Source organism: Ochotona curzoniae, unplaced genomic scaffold, assembly GCF_017591425.1.
Source record: "Ochotona curzoniae isolate NIBS_2020 unplaced genomic scaffold, NIBS_Ocur_1.0 contig_4501, whole genome shotgun sequence".
Lineage (NCBI taxonomy): Eukaryota > Metazoa > Chordata > Mammalia > Lagomorpha > Ochotonidae > Ochotona > Ochotona curzoniae.
Genome location: NW_024466307.1, coordinates 9771209 through 9790504, shown reverse-complemented (window position 1 = coordinate 9790504; position 19296 = coordinate 9771209). Strand labels below are relative to the sequence as shown.

Below are 19296 nucleotides of genomic sequence, written 5' to 3'. Positions count from 1 at the left end.
GATCTAAAAAAGCTGGCCAAAGCTAAGCTGAGAGATGAGGCGATTGTAAATTCAAAACATTTGACTGCGCAGTTAGACTCTATAGCAAGAGGGGAATTTATGATTCACTCAGAGTGGTATAGGCCCCGAGTCTCCTGTGCTTACATCTCAGTTGCAAACAAGACCACAGACTCAGAGTTCTCTGTGTTCTGCAGCTACAAGCACATTTAGAACCAGGTGACCACTCTTGCTTTGTTCTTGGCCACTTAGCCACTCCCCCAACATCTTCAAGCATAGCATACAAGGCCACACCTAAGCAGGCCCCACACAACCATAGCTTCAGTTTTATTTTGAAGGATTTACTTATTTTTATTGGAAAACCAGATTTACAGAGAGAAGGAGAAACAGGAAGGTCTTCCATCTGCTGGTTCACTTCCCAAATGGTCATGATGCCTGGAGCTGAGCTGAACTGATCTGAAGCCCGGAGTCAGGAGCTTCTTCCGGGCCTCCCACACAGTACTGTAGCCATGTCACTTTAAAAGGCTGCAGTATACCCTTTTAAAATATATATATATATTTTTTATTAGAGAGGCAGATAAGATTTATGGAAAGAGAGAAAGATCTTCCATCTGCTGGCTTTCTCCTAAATGGCCACAATACCCAGAGCTGAGCCAATCCAAAGCCAGGAGTTTCTTTCTGGGTCCCACACTGGTGCAGGTTTCCAAGGCTTTAGCCATTCTCACTGTTTTCCCAGGCCACAAGCACGATACTGGAAGGGAGGTAGAGTGGCTGGGACAAGAACCAGTGCTCTTATGGGATCCCTATGCTTGCAGGGTGAGGATTTTACCATTGAGCCATTGTGCTGGGCATGCAAGCACCTTTTTTTATTTCATGATTAAACACTACTCTTTAGGAAATTTTACTTCAAGTGTTTATGGACAACTTAATAGTGGTATAAGGAAAGTCCTAAACAAATCTCTGGGCATCTCTCTGCCAGTGGCATTTGGCAGTGCCCTCGAAGAATCTAGACCAGAGGATGCAAATTTTGGAGATTTTTTTGGTAGCTAATGTTAATTTGCTACACATTAGGTTTTTACGATTACTTATTTGAGGGCCTCGTGCAATGGCTCAATAGTTAAATACTCACCTTGCAGGAGCTGGGATCCCATATAGGTGCCTGTTTGTGTCCCAGCTGCTTCACTTCCCATCCAGCTTCCTGCTTATGGCCTGTGAAGGTAGTAGTGGTTGGCCCGCAAGCATTGATACCCTGCTCCTGGTTCCTGGCTTTAGATAGGCTTAATTCCAGGCATTGTAGCCATTTGGGGAGTGAACCAGCAGATGTCTCTCCTCTCTGTGAATCTGATCTGTCTTTCCAATCAGGATAAACAAATCTTAGAAGAAAAAAACCAAAAGATTATTTGAGAGGTAGACAGGGAGTTCTTACCCATGGGGTCACTTCCAAGCCGAAGTCAAGAGTAGGGGACTCAAGGTGGGTGACAGGCACTCAGTGACTTGAACCATTACTGCCACCCCCCACTGGGAGTACATCTGCAGGAAGCTGGACTCGCAAGTGGAGCAGGGACTCAAACGCAAAATGTCTGCCCCTGCTTATCTGGTTCTAATGGCTTATACACATGTGCTCGGTTAACCACTAATTGCCTTTTTAATTTCTTCTGGAGGAGCAGTCCTAACTTCTCACTCCCCTTCTCCCGCCATATATCCCTACCATCTCACATTCTAAGCGGTTAAATGAGCCCACCTCTCTGAGTTTCTATCGCTATGCCTCTCTCATAGATGTGTTGTGTATGATTGATATCTCCCTCCTTTTTAGGCCTAATGCAAGTTCTTTGAACTCCAATAGGAGTTGAGACAGTGAAAACTTGGCCTTCTGTGTGGCTGGTGGTGATACAACCCCACTTGTTCCTTATCTTGCTGGCCAAACACATCCTACAGGTGCTAGCCATGTGGAAACCTAGTAGTCAATACATATTAGCATAATTAGGCTCACCCGTGCCCCACACACGTGTTTTCTTTAAATCAGCCGGGTTATAATGGCCCAGGCTTTCGGTAAGGCCGACTCCCGTGGGTCTCTGCTTCTCCCGACCACGCGTGGTTCGAGCTTCCAGCCACCTCCAGGTTTCTCTCAGAGTTCCATCGTCCCCGACCTCTCTGGGAACCTGTAAGTAAAACGTTTCTTTCCTTTGTTGTATTGCTTGCTTCGGGTCCTCATTGTGTCTCACCTGAACCTTAAGTTTGCTTGTCAAAGCTCTCCTGGAAAGTGGCTATCTCGGTTTATGACTAGAGCCCTCAAGACCAAAACTGCAAAAAAACATAATAAAAATCACAGTTCTTCTGTGCTAAATGGCCCACTGTGGGTCTTGGGCCCCGCCTGGGACTGTTTGAATTGTATGTTCCATGGGTGTCTTCACTAGCAGCATACAGCTTGGCATCTCAAACAAGGCAGCATGGTTCTCAACAAACACTTCGTAAATCAGTGCCTTATTCTAATCTTTGCATATCAGATTTTCTCTATTTTTTTATGTGTAATTATTTCTAATCAGCCAAAAGTCAGTGAACACTTATGGGCACTAACAGTGATGGGGCTGTTGCCCAGAGTTGACTGAGAAACGCTGCTTAGGACAGGCATTGGTGCCAGTGGTTAAGATACTGTTTGGGGTGCACGCATCCCATATTGGAGTACTTGGGTTCGGGGCTCGGCTTCCTGCCAGTGTGTGCGCTCAGAGGTAGCAGAGAATGGGCCAGGTGAGAATGGGCTCACCTACAGGGGAGACACCCAGGCTGAGCTCCAGACTCCTGGCTTTGCCTGCCCCAGCCCTTGCTGTCGTGGACATTTGGGGAGTGAACCCTTGGATGAGAGATATCTCTGGCTCTCAAAACCAGGAATAAATGACATGTTTGTTGCTCGTGTTTAGGGAGGTCACCAACTAAACTGAGAGCATTCATATGATGACGTGACTGAGGTCTGTGTCCAGTAAGCCAAGTATACTTTCAAAGGACAGGTCTTTCTAGAAGTAGGTTATGCCCTGCGCAGGTGAGGGAAAAGAGTGGCTTAATGTCTGTGTCCCTGCAGTTCTCACCTCACGCCTCAATCTGTCTTTTCAGCTCCGTAAATGCGTGTTTGCTTTTAATACTCCCTGCGTTGATTGGCTAGCCTGTCCCCCTCTTCAACTGAAGCTAAATTAACAATTGGAAAGATCCAAGTGTACAGTGGTGGCAGTGAGTGTTACCTGTACGTGACATGGCAGTTCCTATAGAGCAAGATGTAAAGGAAACCGCTTCTATTTTTAAACGTCAATTTACTAAAGATCCTCTTCACTACAAGTTTAGATCTGTGAGGATTCAGAAGTGAGATATGGAGTTAGTGGAAATTGCCATAAAAGAGGCTGATGGTTACTCCCATGTTGTAACTCTCCCCCAGGCTTCCTGAACTTGACCTGCCTTGCTAAGAGTCTCCAGAGATGCATAATAAAGGTGTCATGAAGCTAAGAGGTGTGCCATGTTCTTACAGAGCCTGAAACACAGCTGCTTTTCCAGAAAATAAGTGACTTTGGAACTTGGAAGGAAACCCAATTTTCCTTGGTGGCAAAAAAAAAAAAAAAAAAAAAAAACTCAGTGGATCTACTGCTGCTGATCATGCTAAAACCTAGTGGTCAACACCAGACTAAAATAATTAAGTTCATTCTCCTCCCTGCCTTCCCCCCGTCCACACACACGTGTTTTCCTTAAACCAGCCAGGTTGTAACGACCCAGGCCTTCAGCAAGGTAGACTCCCTTGCATCTATGCTTCTCCCACTCGCTGCCCATGGCTTCAGCTTCTGGCCACCTCCCGGTTCCCCCTCAGAGTCCCATTGCCACCCGCAACTTCTCTGGGAACCTGTAAGTAAAATTTCTTTCCTTTGTTGCATTTCTTGTTTTCAAGTCCTCATCGTGCCTTGCCTGAACCTCACCTTATGCATGACTGCTGCTCCTCCTTGAGCCCCAGCTCTCATCCAAGAGTCCCAGGGAGTCACTGAAAGGCCAGCTCCCTTCCCTCCAAGCTTCCCAGGGAATTCACAGTCCTCTAAAGTGTCCAACTCAAAGGTCTACCTGTAAGTCAGCCAGGTGGTTTTATCACCGTTTTCCTTCCTGAAGGTCTGTCTGCAAAATTCTATCATTTCTGTTAGTGATAACTGAAATCTAAGAGAGAGGGAAGGGAAAAAGGATACTTTTAGTTTTGGTCACATGTCTTAGGGTGGATGTGTCATCATACCTAATTCAAACGATTTCTGTTGAGCTTTCTGAATGCCTTTTGACCTTCCTCCTGGCTAACAGCCACGCTCCGACACATGTGGTGATGAATGAGGAGGGAATCGGGCCCCGTGGAAGCACCTGCTTGCTCACTGCTGGTCCTGATGCTTGTTTGCACTAATGCTCAAGCCCAGTGTGTGGATGGTGTTTGTGGATCATTACTGTCTTTGGTTCAACAAATTGACAGAACACTTCAAGAGTTCAGATATCAAATCGGAAGAGGAAAGCAAATGGATATCCATTTATCTGTGAGGAAAAATTATAAATAAGCTATGATTGGAATTGTAATAATCCTCAGTTTTATATTCATTTTTGGAAGCATTGCACAAGATATAGTTCTAGCAGGGATGGGAAACGGCTGACCCCAAGGGAGTTATCAGGCCTCGCAAAATGATTTGCTCTGCAGAGCAACAACAGGTGGGACTCAAAAGTTGGTAAATCTTGCAGGTGAATTTTTAAGTTGGTAATTGGGCGTGGCCTGTGAGTAATGATACAAATATCCAAATGGCCCTGGACAGAGAAGCTTCCTGCCCGAGGAAGGCATAGTCTGCAGGCCTGTATATAGTCTACTAGCCTGTATATAGAACTGGGACAGAACATTTTAGTGACCAGACTAAAATACACCTTAGCAGCATTTTCTCTTACTGGCTGCTAAATTTATCGCATCATGCAAGAAAAAGAAAATAACTACTACCCACTGTTATTTTAAAATAAAGATTCTATTCTGGTAGCAAGAGAAAGTTGATTTGTCTAAACAAAGTTCCCGAATCGGTTCCACTGCCATGAACAGCAGTAGCAGCTTCTCACCTGCAGGTGTAACCCCTGTGCCTTCCCCTCGTTAGAGGATAAGAGGCCACACTTTGAACCACAGAAGACCTGGGATTAAATCCCAAGCCTTCTCCAGTTAGCTTTGCAAATCTGTCCTTTCAAACCTCAATTTTGTTGAGCTGTGAAATGGGACCAAAAGTACCTCATCGGGGTCTTTCAAGAATCTAACACAATAAACATAATGTGCTGAACATACAGCAAATGCTCAATGAATGACAGCTGGGCAATTTGCAACTGCTAAAACAGGGCTAGCTCCTGGGTATCACTGGAGTTCAGGCTTTTTATATAACGTCACTGACTTTTGAATAGTTCTCTTTTAAAATTCTGTCAGAGAGGGTGTTTTTTTCCATAGGTTCTTGTCAGTCTTGGGTTTAACCTTGTGGACTGATAGAGGAGCCACTGTCATGTTTGCTGTGTCCATAATCCTACGACAGAGGAGAACTAAAATTTCATGGAAAATGTAAAATGTATTATGAGAAAACCATACATGGCTGTCAAAATGATATTGCACTAAAATAAGTGTCTCTCCTCATTCCACTTTTCCATAACATTTTTGAGGGCTCCTAAAATGTGAAAGTCCAGAAAAACAAGTTTTTACTCCATAAAAAGGCATAGGAAGAAAATGGACAGCAAGCAGTCTTCAAACAAATGAGAGCTTCTCAGAAATCGAACTTTACAGAAGTTTGAGCCACAACTGTGGGCCATTTGATAGGTTAGAAGTAGTTTTCTTGACTATTGCAATATAAATAGCCCAGGAGGCCTACACACAGCAGCTAGGGACAAAGCGAGGCAGCAGTTAAGAGCCTTCGAATGGGGCATCTCACTGAAGTCATTCTGGTTTCTGCAAGCCAAATTGTTCTTCCCAATAGTCTGGTTCGGGAAGTTGGGAAAGGTAGATTGACAGCGCCATAGCAAGCCTGGAGACAGGGGCTCATTTTAATAAATCAGAATGGGACATGAAAATGTCAACTTAATCAAGCATTTAAATTTTATTAATCAAGCCTAATTTTTATGAGTGCAAATAATCACTGAAGCTGGACAAATTTGTTCTCGATTGCATCAGAAACATCATTTTAATATTTAATGGACTAGTGAATTTAAATGGAGAATTATCTTTATGAAACATGCTGCTCATAATTTGCCATTAAATTAAAAATATAAAAAATCAACATAAATCTTACATAAAGGTTATTTAACTAAATGTTGGTACTATAAATATTATAAATGCATTATGCACTCATTCGGCAGCCACACAGCACACTACATAAAGCAGAAATGATAAGTGGACCAGGCAAGGCTGTCCTGGAATACGGAGCCCTGTGCTAGAGTGTGGAAAGCTTGTGATATAGCAGTCAGGTTTTGTGTGAGATTTCGTAGCATTCTTTTCATTCAGGCTTTTATGCTACAACCCACCATTCACCACAGACAGCGTCTGCAATCCAAATGTAGGTCTAAACCCAATGGGGCTTCCTTTGTGAGGTCAATATTCTTTGTAGAAAAAGAAATGTTTAATCTTTAACGTGGTTTATACAAAAGGAGTTTAAGAAAAGGACTGTAATTTTTTTTTACTATGATTTTTCTAACATGCTTTATTTTCTAAGTTAAATTTTCTGGTAATATCTTCAGGCCTCAATATATTTGAGGAAAAAAAAATTCAAATTAGTGTTGGAATATTCTTTGCAGAACTATACTCATTCTATTCACCCCTCCATGGCCCTGATCTTGATAACAGGAGTTACTGCAAATTGGTAGGTTTGATTCATTTTTTCTAATACATCAATATGGCCCAAAAGTTAGCTGATACCAACCTCTAGGATAAATGCTTTGTCTCCCGGTGCTATCCCTTAAATACCCTCTCATCTTTCAAAAGTGCAGTGTTTACATGTAAAACCTGTGCTAGGCTGTATCCTTAACATGAGCAAGAACTTTGGCCTATTGCATCTTTAATATTCCTGAATACATCAGACAGGATCAGAGCCAAGTTCATCTCTGCGGAGATGGCAGTGTGTGGAATTCAGAGGTCACCGTAGCTCTTTTCTTGTTCTACCAAAAAGGTATTGAAAAAGACTGTGGCATGTTCATTAGACTCTTAAAAATGAAAGTTCCTGAGGCGGTTCTCAGATCTGGAAGCATTTAATATGCTATCCTTTTCCTGCAGAATTGCAGCTCTGGACTGGAAATTTGGCTTTAAACACAGAGGAGTGTCAATAAGATATTTTTATTTGGATTGAATAAAACATTTGGTTTTGAGAAAATTAAATTGTATAAAGCAGATCCTAGAGAGTTCTCTTTGAGTTTTACTTGTAAAGCACATTTAACCACTCGATCTCTTTGATTTTGACACTGGTTTAACCTGATGAATAATAATTTTGAGAAGGCATTATTATCCAAAAAGCATACTATTAGGTTAATAGTTGACCAGTTTCCCTACTCGATTGAATTAATATGCAGTATCCCAAAGCCACCAAGATTAATATTTTCCTGCAAGCCAAAAATACAATACATCCAGAAGCCTTTAGATGGAGACATAGCTCAAATAAACCCTGAAATTCCACTTCACAGTGCTTTGTGTAAGAATGAGCATTTAATAATACTGAGTAGGAAATATGGGAGGAAATTCATTTAGGATGCTTATAGTGATCACAGAATATATATTAGTTATTGTTTAGTCTTCCTTTAATGGAACGTTTTTTTTCTGCATATTAAACTGACACTTAAGAAAATAAAAGGTTACATATTCTTGGCCAGTGAAGTAAATTTACTGTCCTTGCACCTTACAGCAAAGCCTATTAGACTGCAGTTCAGAATCCCATTGTTGATAATGCAGAATACAGGCAGTGTGTAATCAGTAGCATGCATCAAAAGTCATCCGATAGCCACATTAAAGCCACATTTCCTATTAAGAGTGAGACTAAATTACAACGTGGCACTTCCCAGAATGAATCAAGGAAATGCATTCTGCGAGAAGAAATAATTGTATTTGAGTGTCTCCGTAAAAATCAGGAAGTCTTTTAGTAATAAGTACTAATGTCTTTCTTTCAGTCAGCCTTCTTTTGTGCTGCAATATATTCAGCCTCACTGGCAAGCCTATCACACTAATTATTATTACATCTAGTGGTTCAGTTATCTTGATGACTACCATAGCTGAAATACTTCAAGGTCAAATTCTTAATAGCGTGAATCAAACGCAGCAGTCCTTGTACAAGCAGTTGCTTTCAAGATATTCTGAATGAAATAGTGTATCCCAGAATGTGAGTTTCATTCTGACAAACATGGGGTAAATCCTATGGGCAGTGTGACTGTGCCTCTCATGTTGCCAGAGTCTTACTGGGAGTTGATGCCCTTTTGTAAAAATGCCTATGCAAGCACATCGTTTATGATGGACTTGGCCATGAGTCTTCAGCCTGACCTTTGATGCTTCCAAGCATTCTAAAGTCATTTAAATGGTCAAATGCATATTCCCAATCCTTAGCCATACTGTAATTTCATATTCTATTTCTACACACGTATGATCCATTGACACATAAATGTATGTTCTACATGGTTCACACACCCATACATACACAATGATATAAATGAACTCCGGACCATGGTGACTGCTCTCTCCTAATTTTTTCATATCTGTAGGGTGGAAATAGGCCATCTGTAATGTATCCAAATACAAGCATCTGTACACTTTTGAGTGTTCTATGAATATAAAATTAAATATGAAGCTTGACAGTTTAACATGGTTGCACATCTGGTCAACAGTGGTTTCTTCCTTAAATATGCTGCTTTTTTATAGAACATTTGAATGGTGCAACTATTCATTCTGAACAGGGCAAAACAGCCATTTCATTTTAAGATTACTTCCCAGGGAGAAAAATGAACTGGTCCGTGTCAACCTTGTGTTTCTAGAGTTGAGCTATGTAGTATTGAGTCCTTACGTTACACCCTGAAGGTAACTGGGATTCTCTTGATTACATTTAGTTTAAAGGGATTTAAATAAATGGGAGGTTTTTATTCCTAGAAAAGTAATATCAATATTTTGAAGAATTATTAATGTTTAACTCCCTCTTATCACTTTGGTTTTAAACACGAACCCTAAATTGGCACTCAAAGGAGTATTATTTACTGTCCTGTGATGATTTTAGTCCTGAAGTTCACCTCCAACCACGATTTCTCATCTTAGTTGGCCTTCCTTTTGTATCCTTCGTGTTACCCCTGATTTACATTTTGGTGGAATCTTTCTGGCAGAATTGTTTTTGTTAGCCAACATCACGATCATTTTCATATGTTAGATAACATACTTGCAAACCACAGTGTGGTTCATTTTGTGGGGTTTTAATGGTGAAGATATTAAAACAGCTCATCTATGAGATATAGATTCCAGACATGCAATTTTGCTTCATTTTTGGAAATGGATTTTTTTAAATGCACAGCCATATATATTTTATAAGTAAGTGGCAAATGTTAAACAAATAGTGAATATGGAAGAGGAAATATTATGCCTTTTAAAACAATGTTATCTGTTGATTCTTGAGCTGCAATGTAGCTAGCATACTACATCTGGGGCTGCCTGTGTGTTTTTTAAAATGTCATCTTTATTAGTATTACATTCAAGGAATAGTTCCCGATTGGAGAAGCAGTTTCTTTCAAGACCGTCCTCCAGTGTGTGGCATATAAGTCTGTGAGGAGCGACATTATAGAAGGTCATGTCACTTTTAACTGCTTGCATTACATCTTTCTGATTTCCCTGGTGCCCTTCCCTTGTTTGATTAATACTACTAGCTTTCAAGCGAGGCATCAGAAAGCATAATTTGGGAAGAGGATTCTACAGCTGATCTGTGATATGCCCCCTAAAGAACAAAAGAACTCCCATTCACGAAGTTGTCTTTTTTTTTTTAACATATGCATGTTTTTATCTCTTTGCCTTTTTCTTTCCCTCAAGGAGATTCTATGTGTGTGTTGTAATTGCTGACAAATATTTAGGCAACTTGACTTAAGAACATAAATATGTAATGCTTATTTGGTTTTATTTGAAGAGGAAAGAGCTGGAATTTGAGATGACGACTCCGTTGTCCTACTTGTTTTCCTTAGTTAAGTGTGAAAGTCCAGTGCTAGCTTTCTAAATAGCAGGCGTTGTTTGAGTTCTCTGGGAAAGGTTATGGTGCTGTACAGCTGTTACATGCACTTCAATGATAGGCACAGTTTGCAAAAACTCAGTTTGCAGTTCCTATGCATGTTGTGTTTGGCTCACACTCAGATCTTCCAATACAGCTCAATCTCAGAGATGTTCTTCAAAGCCATCCATCTCACTGAACCACCAATACCCGAAGATCAGTCAAAGCATCATTTTAAGTTGTAATCTTATTCATAGCTTCTGCTTGCTCCCTTCCGGTAGGATGCTTAGTGTCAAGGAAAACCTCCAATCGGCGTTTTCTGCTGTTGAGTACACCGGGTCTGCCATCCAGGGAAAGTTTCATTGTAGCTTTCATTAGTTATATTAGTGTGTGAAATACTAAGTTGGTGTGATTTTTGCTTTTATGCATGGCTAACACTTTGGAGCCATTTGATCCAGGGAGCTGTGCTGAGCAGTTTCGGTGCATTATCTCATTGCAGCCTTAATGAACACTGTGCTGTTATCGCCTCCATTTGCCCAGGCACCTCTAGCCTCACCTGAGCAAAATGGAGTAGCTGGATCCATTCTGAAGCAGCTGAAAGCCATCCATCGGAATCCATCTGTATTATAAATCCTCACTGGTGGATGTTTATGATGTAACATTAAAAGGCACTGGAACAGGGAAAAAGCCCTCACTAGAGCGTTTAAACACAACACAAAGGGTTCTCACTGACACAGCGCTTCTCAGCCAAATGTAACAGCGAATGGTTGTGCTGGGTGGTTCTGAGTGCACATTTGCAGAGCGGTTGTGCGTAGCCAATTACCCACTTGTGCAGAGTGGGAACAGTTTGGGTTTTGCGAACGAGGAGTCTGATTGTGGAGCCCTCTTTGAGTCGCGCTTGGATGCCTTCAGATCTGCAGCTGATTTGTGAAATGTGTAAACTAAGTGGGTGGCCTGTTTCATCGTCCACCAGCATTTTGATTTGGGGGAGGTTAATTAGAAAAGGTTTGGGGGTCTCCTAGGCTTAAAGGGAAATGTTTCTGGATTCTGATCCTCACAAATATTTGAGAGCGTTTTGAGTATTTGTTTTTACTACTCTACCTTGCTGTCTGCATCTTTGCAGGTGAGCAAAGTCAACCCCCTGAGATAAATGACAGGTACCCTACCAGAAAGCATCTCTGAGGACAGGAAGTATAAGAAATGCATCTAGCAACCCACTGCATCCACAGAATATTTCTTGCATTCCTAGGCATAGTCCAAAACCATCCTGGCCTCATAGTACCTCCTGTCTGATAAATATTATAGGCAGGAGGCATGCAATAGATACATCCTTAATAAAAGCTAGATGCAGGCATCCTATAAATAATTCACAGGAATAAAAATATGGTGTTCAGGGGCTAGCTTTGTGGCATCACAGGTGACCCATCAATCTACTTTCCAAGGAGCTTCTTTAAATGCCCTTGTATATTTCCAAAGTAAATTTAAGTTCTCAAGTGGTAAACTATGGAAAATGATGTATCATTACTATGATTCATTTGAAATACTGTCCAAATGAGAGATAATATAATTCTACCATTTAACGGGAGATGAAAAGTATGATGTGGACTAAAGGACAGTCACAGCTCCTCTGCTACTTGTGGCTCTGTGTTGGTTCATAACGCATACATCTTTGTGCGGTGGTATTCTTCAAATCTGTGAACACATTGAGGATGTTCAAGGAGTTTTAGGAATAACTGAGAGGCTTGTGTATTATCTTGATTTCTACATCTCTTTACATTATATAGTCATTGTTACCGAAGTTTAGATTTAAACCTTCTGTCAATGTAAAAACTACAGGAAGTAGTTAGTGGGCTTTGAAAAAATCATTCTGTAAAATTTGAAAACCATGATTCTGTTGACTTCAAAAGCAGATATACAGACTGGATTAGAAGCACAGAATAAAAGTTTAAATATCACATCAAATGTCATAAATATATTGGAACATACATGAACAAAAATCCAGTGTCAAAGTTTTCAGAATGTTTGATTTCCATGATATGGATGTATATTTGTATAAATGTTTAAGATCAGTTAAAAAAATAACCTTGGACCCGGCAACATGGCCTAGGACTTAAGTCCTCGCTTTGAATGCTCTGGGATCTCATATGGGTGCTGGTTCTAATCCCAGCAACCCAGTTTCCCATCCAGCTCCCTGCTTGTGGCCTGGGAAGGCAGTCGAGGACAGCCCAAAGCTTTGGGACCCTGTACCCATGTGGGAGACTCAGAAGAGATTCTGGGCTCCTGGCTTCAGATTGGCTCGGCTCCAGTCATTATGGCCACTTGGGGAGTGAATCATTGGACGGAAAATCTTCCTCTCTGTTTCTCCTTCTCTCTGTATATCTGACTTTGCAATAAAAAAAAATCTTTAAAATAACCTTGATATGCAATGAAACCCTGTTCTCCATGCCTGTAGTTACATATTGATTGAGACAGGAAAATCTGCTAGCAAATCAAAAAGAACTGTTCTGTTCCACTGAAGTATATGAATCAGGAGCCATTGAAAACACACCTGCTCTTGTCTTTTACGTATTGTATGTATTTGATAGAGTATGTTCCCACTTTCCATCATGATACTGTTCTCATAATCCTATGTAAAAAGCAAAGAATTAAGAGTGTTGGGTGATCCAGGCAATCAGAAAGTTACAGTAATCAAGAGTTGAAGTTTGTACATCTGATTTAAAATGTGAGCCTTAATGATAATGCTAACTTTGTCAGATCACCAGTACAAATCAACTAACAGACACAACATTCTATCTTAGAGTGTGGTGAAAAGTAAATTCAAACTAGCAGAACTGTTTTCTTGCTCAGTTATCTGGCTCTACATTTCATGTATCTGATTAACAGACAGCAGACTAGACAGAAAGGAAATTTCCTGATTTAAAGCATCCCCCATATTAATATAAGTTTATGCACATTTCAAATTCTTGGAAGTTGTCACAAAACCTTTCACATATACAGGGTTCCCTTGCTGGGATTCAGCTCGCTGAGTTTAATCAGTTCAAGGCACTCGCCTGATCACTGCCTCAAGATCAAACATGGCTTCGAAGCGCATGTATCTCACATGTTAATAAAGTTTTCATTTCCAAAAGGCTCAAAATGACAAGACCAAATTCTCCCCTCTAAGAGCACACACAAAAAATCAACTTTTGTTTCTGTCTGCAGGTAGTGGAGGACATGCTAGAGGACGAGGAAGAAGATGATGACAAAGATGACAAGGTAATTATCTTCCCCAGCACTCGGGTGCCTGGGGATGGAGAAATGTAGACATGACACTGTTTTCACAGACAGTTAAAAAAAAAAGGAGTTGAAGTGTTTGAGTCCAGAAAATTGGACAGTGCTGTTTATCATCCTAACAATGCCTCCGCATGTTGCGAACAGGCAGAGAAGGCTATAAATCCTCCTCGCTTTTGTCCAGAGCTGGGTCAAATATTTTTCTGCCAGGAACAACAACAACAACAACAAAATAATTCAGCTTGTCTGGAACTTGATAGCTCTTGTGAAGATAATGGCAGTGACAACTGTTTTTGAAGGGCAAAAATTTGTTCTGTCTTCAGTATTACAAATCGAGCAATGCTTTGCAGGGGAGTAGAGAGGGGTGAGTAATAAAAAAAAATAGCCAGTGTGAGTCGAAGGTGGCTATTGTCCTCTGTTATTTTTGAGAATTGCTCAGCCAAAGATCACGCGTGTCCCAGGGGCTGGGCTGGCTGCTCGGCAGGACATTGGCGTCACCCCGGGACTCGCTGCCCTTGCCTGGGTTGAGAATGGCCTTGGCTGAGCCTCATTCAGACAGGCTCCTGTTTGCACTGCTGGTTGACTCGGGAGGTTGACCACAGCCAACAGTGGCTGCATCCTAAGACTGCTTGGTTTGGTTGTCCATGGAGAGAGGGAACGACTAGGGGCAAGCGGATTTAGAATGCCCTTGCTCTGATGTGGCCACCGCCAGAATTGGAGGACTGCTTTCTGCAATGAGGCTGTTATGTAATTACCTCTGAGTATTCACAGACCTAAAACGAAGAAAAGTCCTCAGGTGATATGGGAAGGCAGAGAAGGGAATGTCATGAATTGCACATTGCTGAGCAAATAAAATCAGATTGTGACCTTCTTTAGAATCTCCCTAGACTTCAGTTACAGCAGAGCAATACAGGTTGGTGAAGAGAAACAGTGTTAGCTTAATTTATACCCTTGAACTTAGAGTCCAGTGGCATTGTGGAGCTATGTCCCAGTGTGAGAATGTCTGCTAACAGCAAGCATTGTTAGGAGAAATCAGGGATTATTTACCTCCTAAAGGACTTAATTTCTTATCTAATATTCAGTAATTAAAGGAAGAAATATACATACATACTTTCCGCCTTCTGCTATCTTAAGTAACTCAAAATCAGTAGATCTTATTTTTAAATTTTTCTATATTTAGTCATTAGCAGCATCAGCAAGCAAAAACTTTTCCCACAAAAAGAAAAATTTGTGGTTGTGTTTAATGTTAAATAACATGAGCATACACTGCTGGCAATAAATGATATGATTTATTGTTAAGGTCAGCTGTCGAGCTGTGGAGAGCTTGTATTTTAACTCGCCATGCCGGCTCTGAATCATCATTTCTCTGCTGATAAACACTGAGCTGCCACCCGTTTATGGCCATTTTCCCTTGCTTGTCGCTGCTTTATTGTTAAAGCCGCCATAAGGAGCCATCCCAGCAGCATGCGTTTCCCCAGAAATGTTAATAAATGGAAACTTTCAGTGAAGTCTAGCACTTCAATGTCCCTGCTTGAAGTCAACCTATATTTTTCTGGCCAGTTTGTTGGTATTTTTATACCTCCGTCTCTCCTTTTTCCAACCACCCTTTAGTAGGGAGGATGTTACGTGTGAGAAACGAATAGATACACCTGGCTGGTGGCTGAACGGCTCACTCAAATGAGTGTCAAGTGGGTTAGTGTCTGCTATAATCTAGTGCTTGGTTGTCTGAAATTGACACCCTGGTTCTACCACATATTCAGATCTGGTTACTAAAGTTGATTGAAAGTGAGGGCTCTAATAACAGTGAATTCTGCTGTATTCCTCCGGAAGGCATGCCAACCACACTTTGTTTTCCATGTAAAAAGGAATGTGAGTTGATTTTCATAAACCCAAACATTTATTTACCTGATAGAGGTTTTTCTTTTGCTACTCATAATGCAATTGATAGCCTTAACATCATCCCCAAGCACAAAAGAAACTCTCCAATGTGATCACTTACAGTAGGGTCTCTAAGTGGGTGCATCTTAGAGTCTTACAATGCATATCTTGAACTAGAAAAGTTTTGACTAAAAGGGATGGCACTCAAGGTCCTTGTACGGATCCATTCAGCACCTTTGAGATCTCGCCTGGCCCGTGAGAGCAGGTTGCAAGTCCTGGCTATCAGTTATGTCAGAATAGAAGGGCAATTTCCTACTTTAGAAGAACTCATTGGTTCCTCTGTTTAAAGTTTGTGTATAGAGTCATGCATCATGGAATTTCATGAGAAAACAAATGTATTTTCACCATCAGGGCAGGTACTGACCTCTAGCTCTCATTATTTCTCTGTTTTCTCATATGGTGGAATAGTGGGGTCAGGTCAGTGGGTCCTCTTATAGGATAAAAGTAAAAAAGATTAATAAATATGCCAAAGCCTCACTTTAATTGAACCTGAAGCATATGTTGCAAGTATGTAAAATATGTCCCAGATGTTTCACCAGGGTAGTGTCTTGCCTTTCGCTGATTACCACAAGGCAGCTATTAGTTCTATAACCTTTGGACTTGGGGGTAAATGGGGTATTACATGGTGCAGAATGGGAGCACCTGTTTTCCATTCAGCAAAGACCCCTGGCAGGCTGTGCCTGAGCCCAGCCATATGTTTTCACTTAGCAGATTGTTGGGAGATTATGAAAAGTGTCTTTCTTTAGAGCTAGCACTGATACTAGTCACTCACAATGAAAGAGCAGGTCGGTGGCTACCTGACAAGGTCCGTGTGGGCAGAAACTGAAGTCCGTTATTGCATTTGAGCTACGCGTGGTTGCCTCCCACATAATTACACACATGGCGAAGACACAGGCCTAAGACATTGAAGCAAAGATTATGATTACTTCACATAATTGCTTCATAATAGCTTTTCTTCAGGGCTGATGTTAGCACCTGGGGAAACTCGGGTTCAAGGCAGTAAAAGCTAAATCATCACTACCTGGATCCCCAGATTTTGAAGCTTTTCCAGTTTCTGACCTTTAGGATGTCTTTAGTCTCTTGACTTCTTTTGCTATGAAAATAATCATTATTCAGATGAGGGTTTGGGATGTAGATACTTTTTCATTCTAAGACCCATTGTCTACATTTGCTTAGATCTAAAATGAATTGGCTTCCTTCTTAACCCAATGCGATGGTTTTCACAAAAGCAGAGAACATGGGTGTTAAATGGTGAGTCTGAGTTATGAATCATTGACTTGTTAATGCTTCCACTTGTCTGCATTGTGTAGTCGCACTATGTTCAGCTGTGCTGGAGGTGACGTTTTTCCTGAATTAAGTGTTGAAAGACATCACACTGTGTTCTCGGTTGCCTTTGTTGTAGAGCATTCTCTCCACCACCAACCACGAAGTCACAGTGTGATCTGAGTTTTTGACCTGACACCAAGTCCTGCCTTTGTGGTTAATAGCATGACTTAGCTAAATTTCCACGGTGCAGCTACCCACCAGCCATAGAACAGTGCTTTTTGCTGTGTTGTATGTAATAGTGGTCAATATGCATAATCAAGACATCTAATTAACGAACATCAGCTTTCCTTTTGTAGTTTAAAAAGTTTAGGTATGCGTCCCATGGTGCATCCTACCCTGGTAATAAGACCCAGCTGTGATATCAGGAAGCGAATGCTAGAATGCGGGCAGGAACATGGATTCACATGTGTGGCATTCAAGCCATGCTTATTGACAAGATACTAAAAGGTTCAGGCATGTGTGCTTACATTGCTTTTCCTTTTTCTTCAAATATTATGACATGGTTGCTGTGGTTCAAGATAACTGGAGGCAGTGAATGGAACATCTGAGTTGTTTGCTTTTGAATTCTGGAAACCTATGTTTTCTGGTTTGATTCTACAAGCCCTAAACAAGTGTAGGACATATCTGAGGCTCACATGCCTCTGCATCCCCCATCAACTTTAGAAAGGGGAAACGGCTCAGTGTGATAGGAGGGCAGATTTTAATCTGACAATGTCTAGTTCTAGTTGATAAAATAATTTCATGGCAGGCAAACAGATCAAGACATTGGAGAGAGACAGGACCAGAGGGGATGAAGATTTATTTTAAAATAAACCCCTGGCCGGCACTGTGGCGCAAGCAGGTTCAGCCACACTTATGGAGCCCCCATTCCATAAAGGTGTGCCTCGTATGGAGACTCATCTCTGCTCCCTATCCTGCTTCCTGCTAATGTGTACCCTGGGAGGCAACAGATGATGATTCAAGTTTGTGACCTCTGCAGAAGACCTGAATGGATTTCTTCATTCATGACTTTAGCCTAATCAGGACTAGCCTAGCTGATGCATGGATTAGAAAAGATCTTTCTCTGTCTCTCAAATAGAAAGATAAAAGTGAACTTGAAAAGGGATATGCTAGGGCCAACATCATGGCACAGCCTGTTAATAGCCACCTATCATGCCAGTGTCCTATATGGTAGCCAGGTTGAGTGTTGGATACTCCACATCCCATACAATTCTGTGCTAGTGTGCCTAGCAACGCAGCCAGAGAGGGCCCCTGCACCTAAGTGGGAAACCTAAATAAAGTCTGAGGCACTGAGCTTTGGCCTGGCCTAACCCTGGCTATTCTGGCAATTTAGGGAGTTGAATCAGTGGATGGAAGATCTCTCCCTATCTGTCTCTCTATACCTTTTAGATAAACAAGTATTTTTACTGGAATACCGTTAATTTTTAGTTGTTGTTGTGTGTGTGTTCTATTTTTTCCAAGAAATTAGCACAGGAGTAGAGGTTTAAAACACCCATTTTTCAAGCTCTCAGTTCACTAGGACAGAAGTTCAAGGGAAGCTCAGCTTCACCCTTCACTTGGGTGGGGGGTGTCACTCTCCAATGTCAGGATGTTACCTGCAGGTTTCAAAGAACTGCCTGCCAGACACTCATAGTTGGTGGTGAAGTTCAATCCGTGGATTGGAAGGACCAATGTCCTTGTTCCCCAATTGTTTTTTTGCTCCCAGTGCCCCAGTGTCCACAGCCTCTCCATCTGTAAGGCTCTCAGTATAGACCGTTTCTGGGTTGAGTCTTTGTGATGCCTCAAAACTCTCTAAGAAAAGGTCAGTTCTGTTTCAGAGTTCTCCTGATTAGGTCAGGCCCACCAGTGACAGTCATGTCCCACCAGTACATGCCAGTGATGATGCATGACATATACTTCAGGAGTTGCGACTCTTGACAGCTGTCATCGTTGCATTCCTCCTGTCATGTATGAAAGTAAAAATTAAACCGTGTCTTGTTCCTTGGGTGGATGTACTGCTGGGCCATGACCCAGCTACTCTACAGGAAACAAGAGGAGAACCAACCCATCTAGACAAGGCCTTTCAGAGATGGTGGGAACATCTTATTTGAGAAGTAGAATCTAGCACATGTTTCCCAATCATAGTATAGTACATCCTTCCAGCTTACTATTTAATTCTGATCCTGGGATGAGGAGTGTTTGAGGAGGCGCAAGAACTACTCCTTTCCAGCATTATCTCCTTCTGGGGACAAGAGCATAAGAATAAGCTAGCACCACATGGGGGAGGATGCATTCTTGTCTTGCAGAAAGGTTGGTACCCAGCTGACAGCCCGAGTCTAAGACACTGCCTCAAATCCACAGAAACTTTTGATGCTTTTAAAGTCACAGTGACACTTCCACTAGAGGGAGCTCTAGAAAGGACCCAGGAACGCATTCTCATGTTAAAAATATGATTCGGTGAAACCTGAGTGAACTGGGACAAGTGACACAGACCCTAAGTTGTCAGAGCTGAGCCAGCGTCAGGTTTTCTGTCTCTGTTTGGCATCTGACCTCTTCCTAAGGATTA

General features: G+C 41.6%; 1 protein-coding gene across 7 annotated transcripts in view; it reads left to right on the top strand.

The window, feature by feature from the left end:
- MCTP1 (multiple C2 and transmembrane domain containing 1) overlaps positions 1-19296 on the top strand; it is a 406611-nt gene that overhangs the window by 318927 nt on the left and 68388 nt on the right. For all 7 annotated transcript variants that reach the window (XM_040986053.1, XM_040986052.1, XM_040986051.1 and 4 more), the window contains one exon: positions 13419-13472. In XM_040986053.1, coding sequence (XP_040841987.1) covers positions 13419-13472 — 54 coding nt within the window. The remainder of the gene's footprint in view (positions 1-13418; positions 13473-19296) is intronic.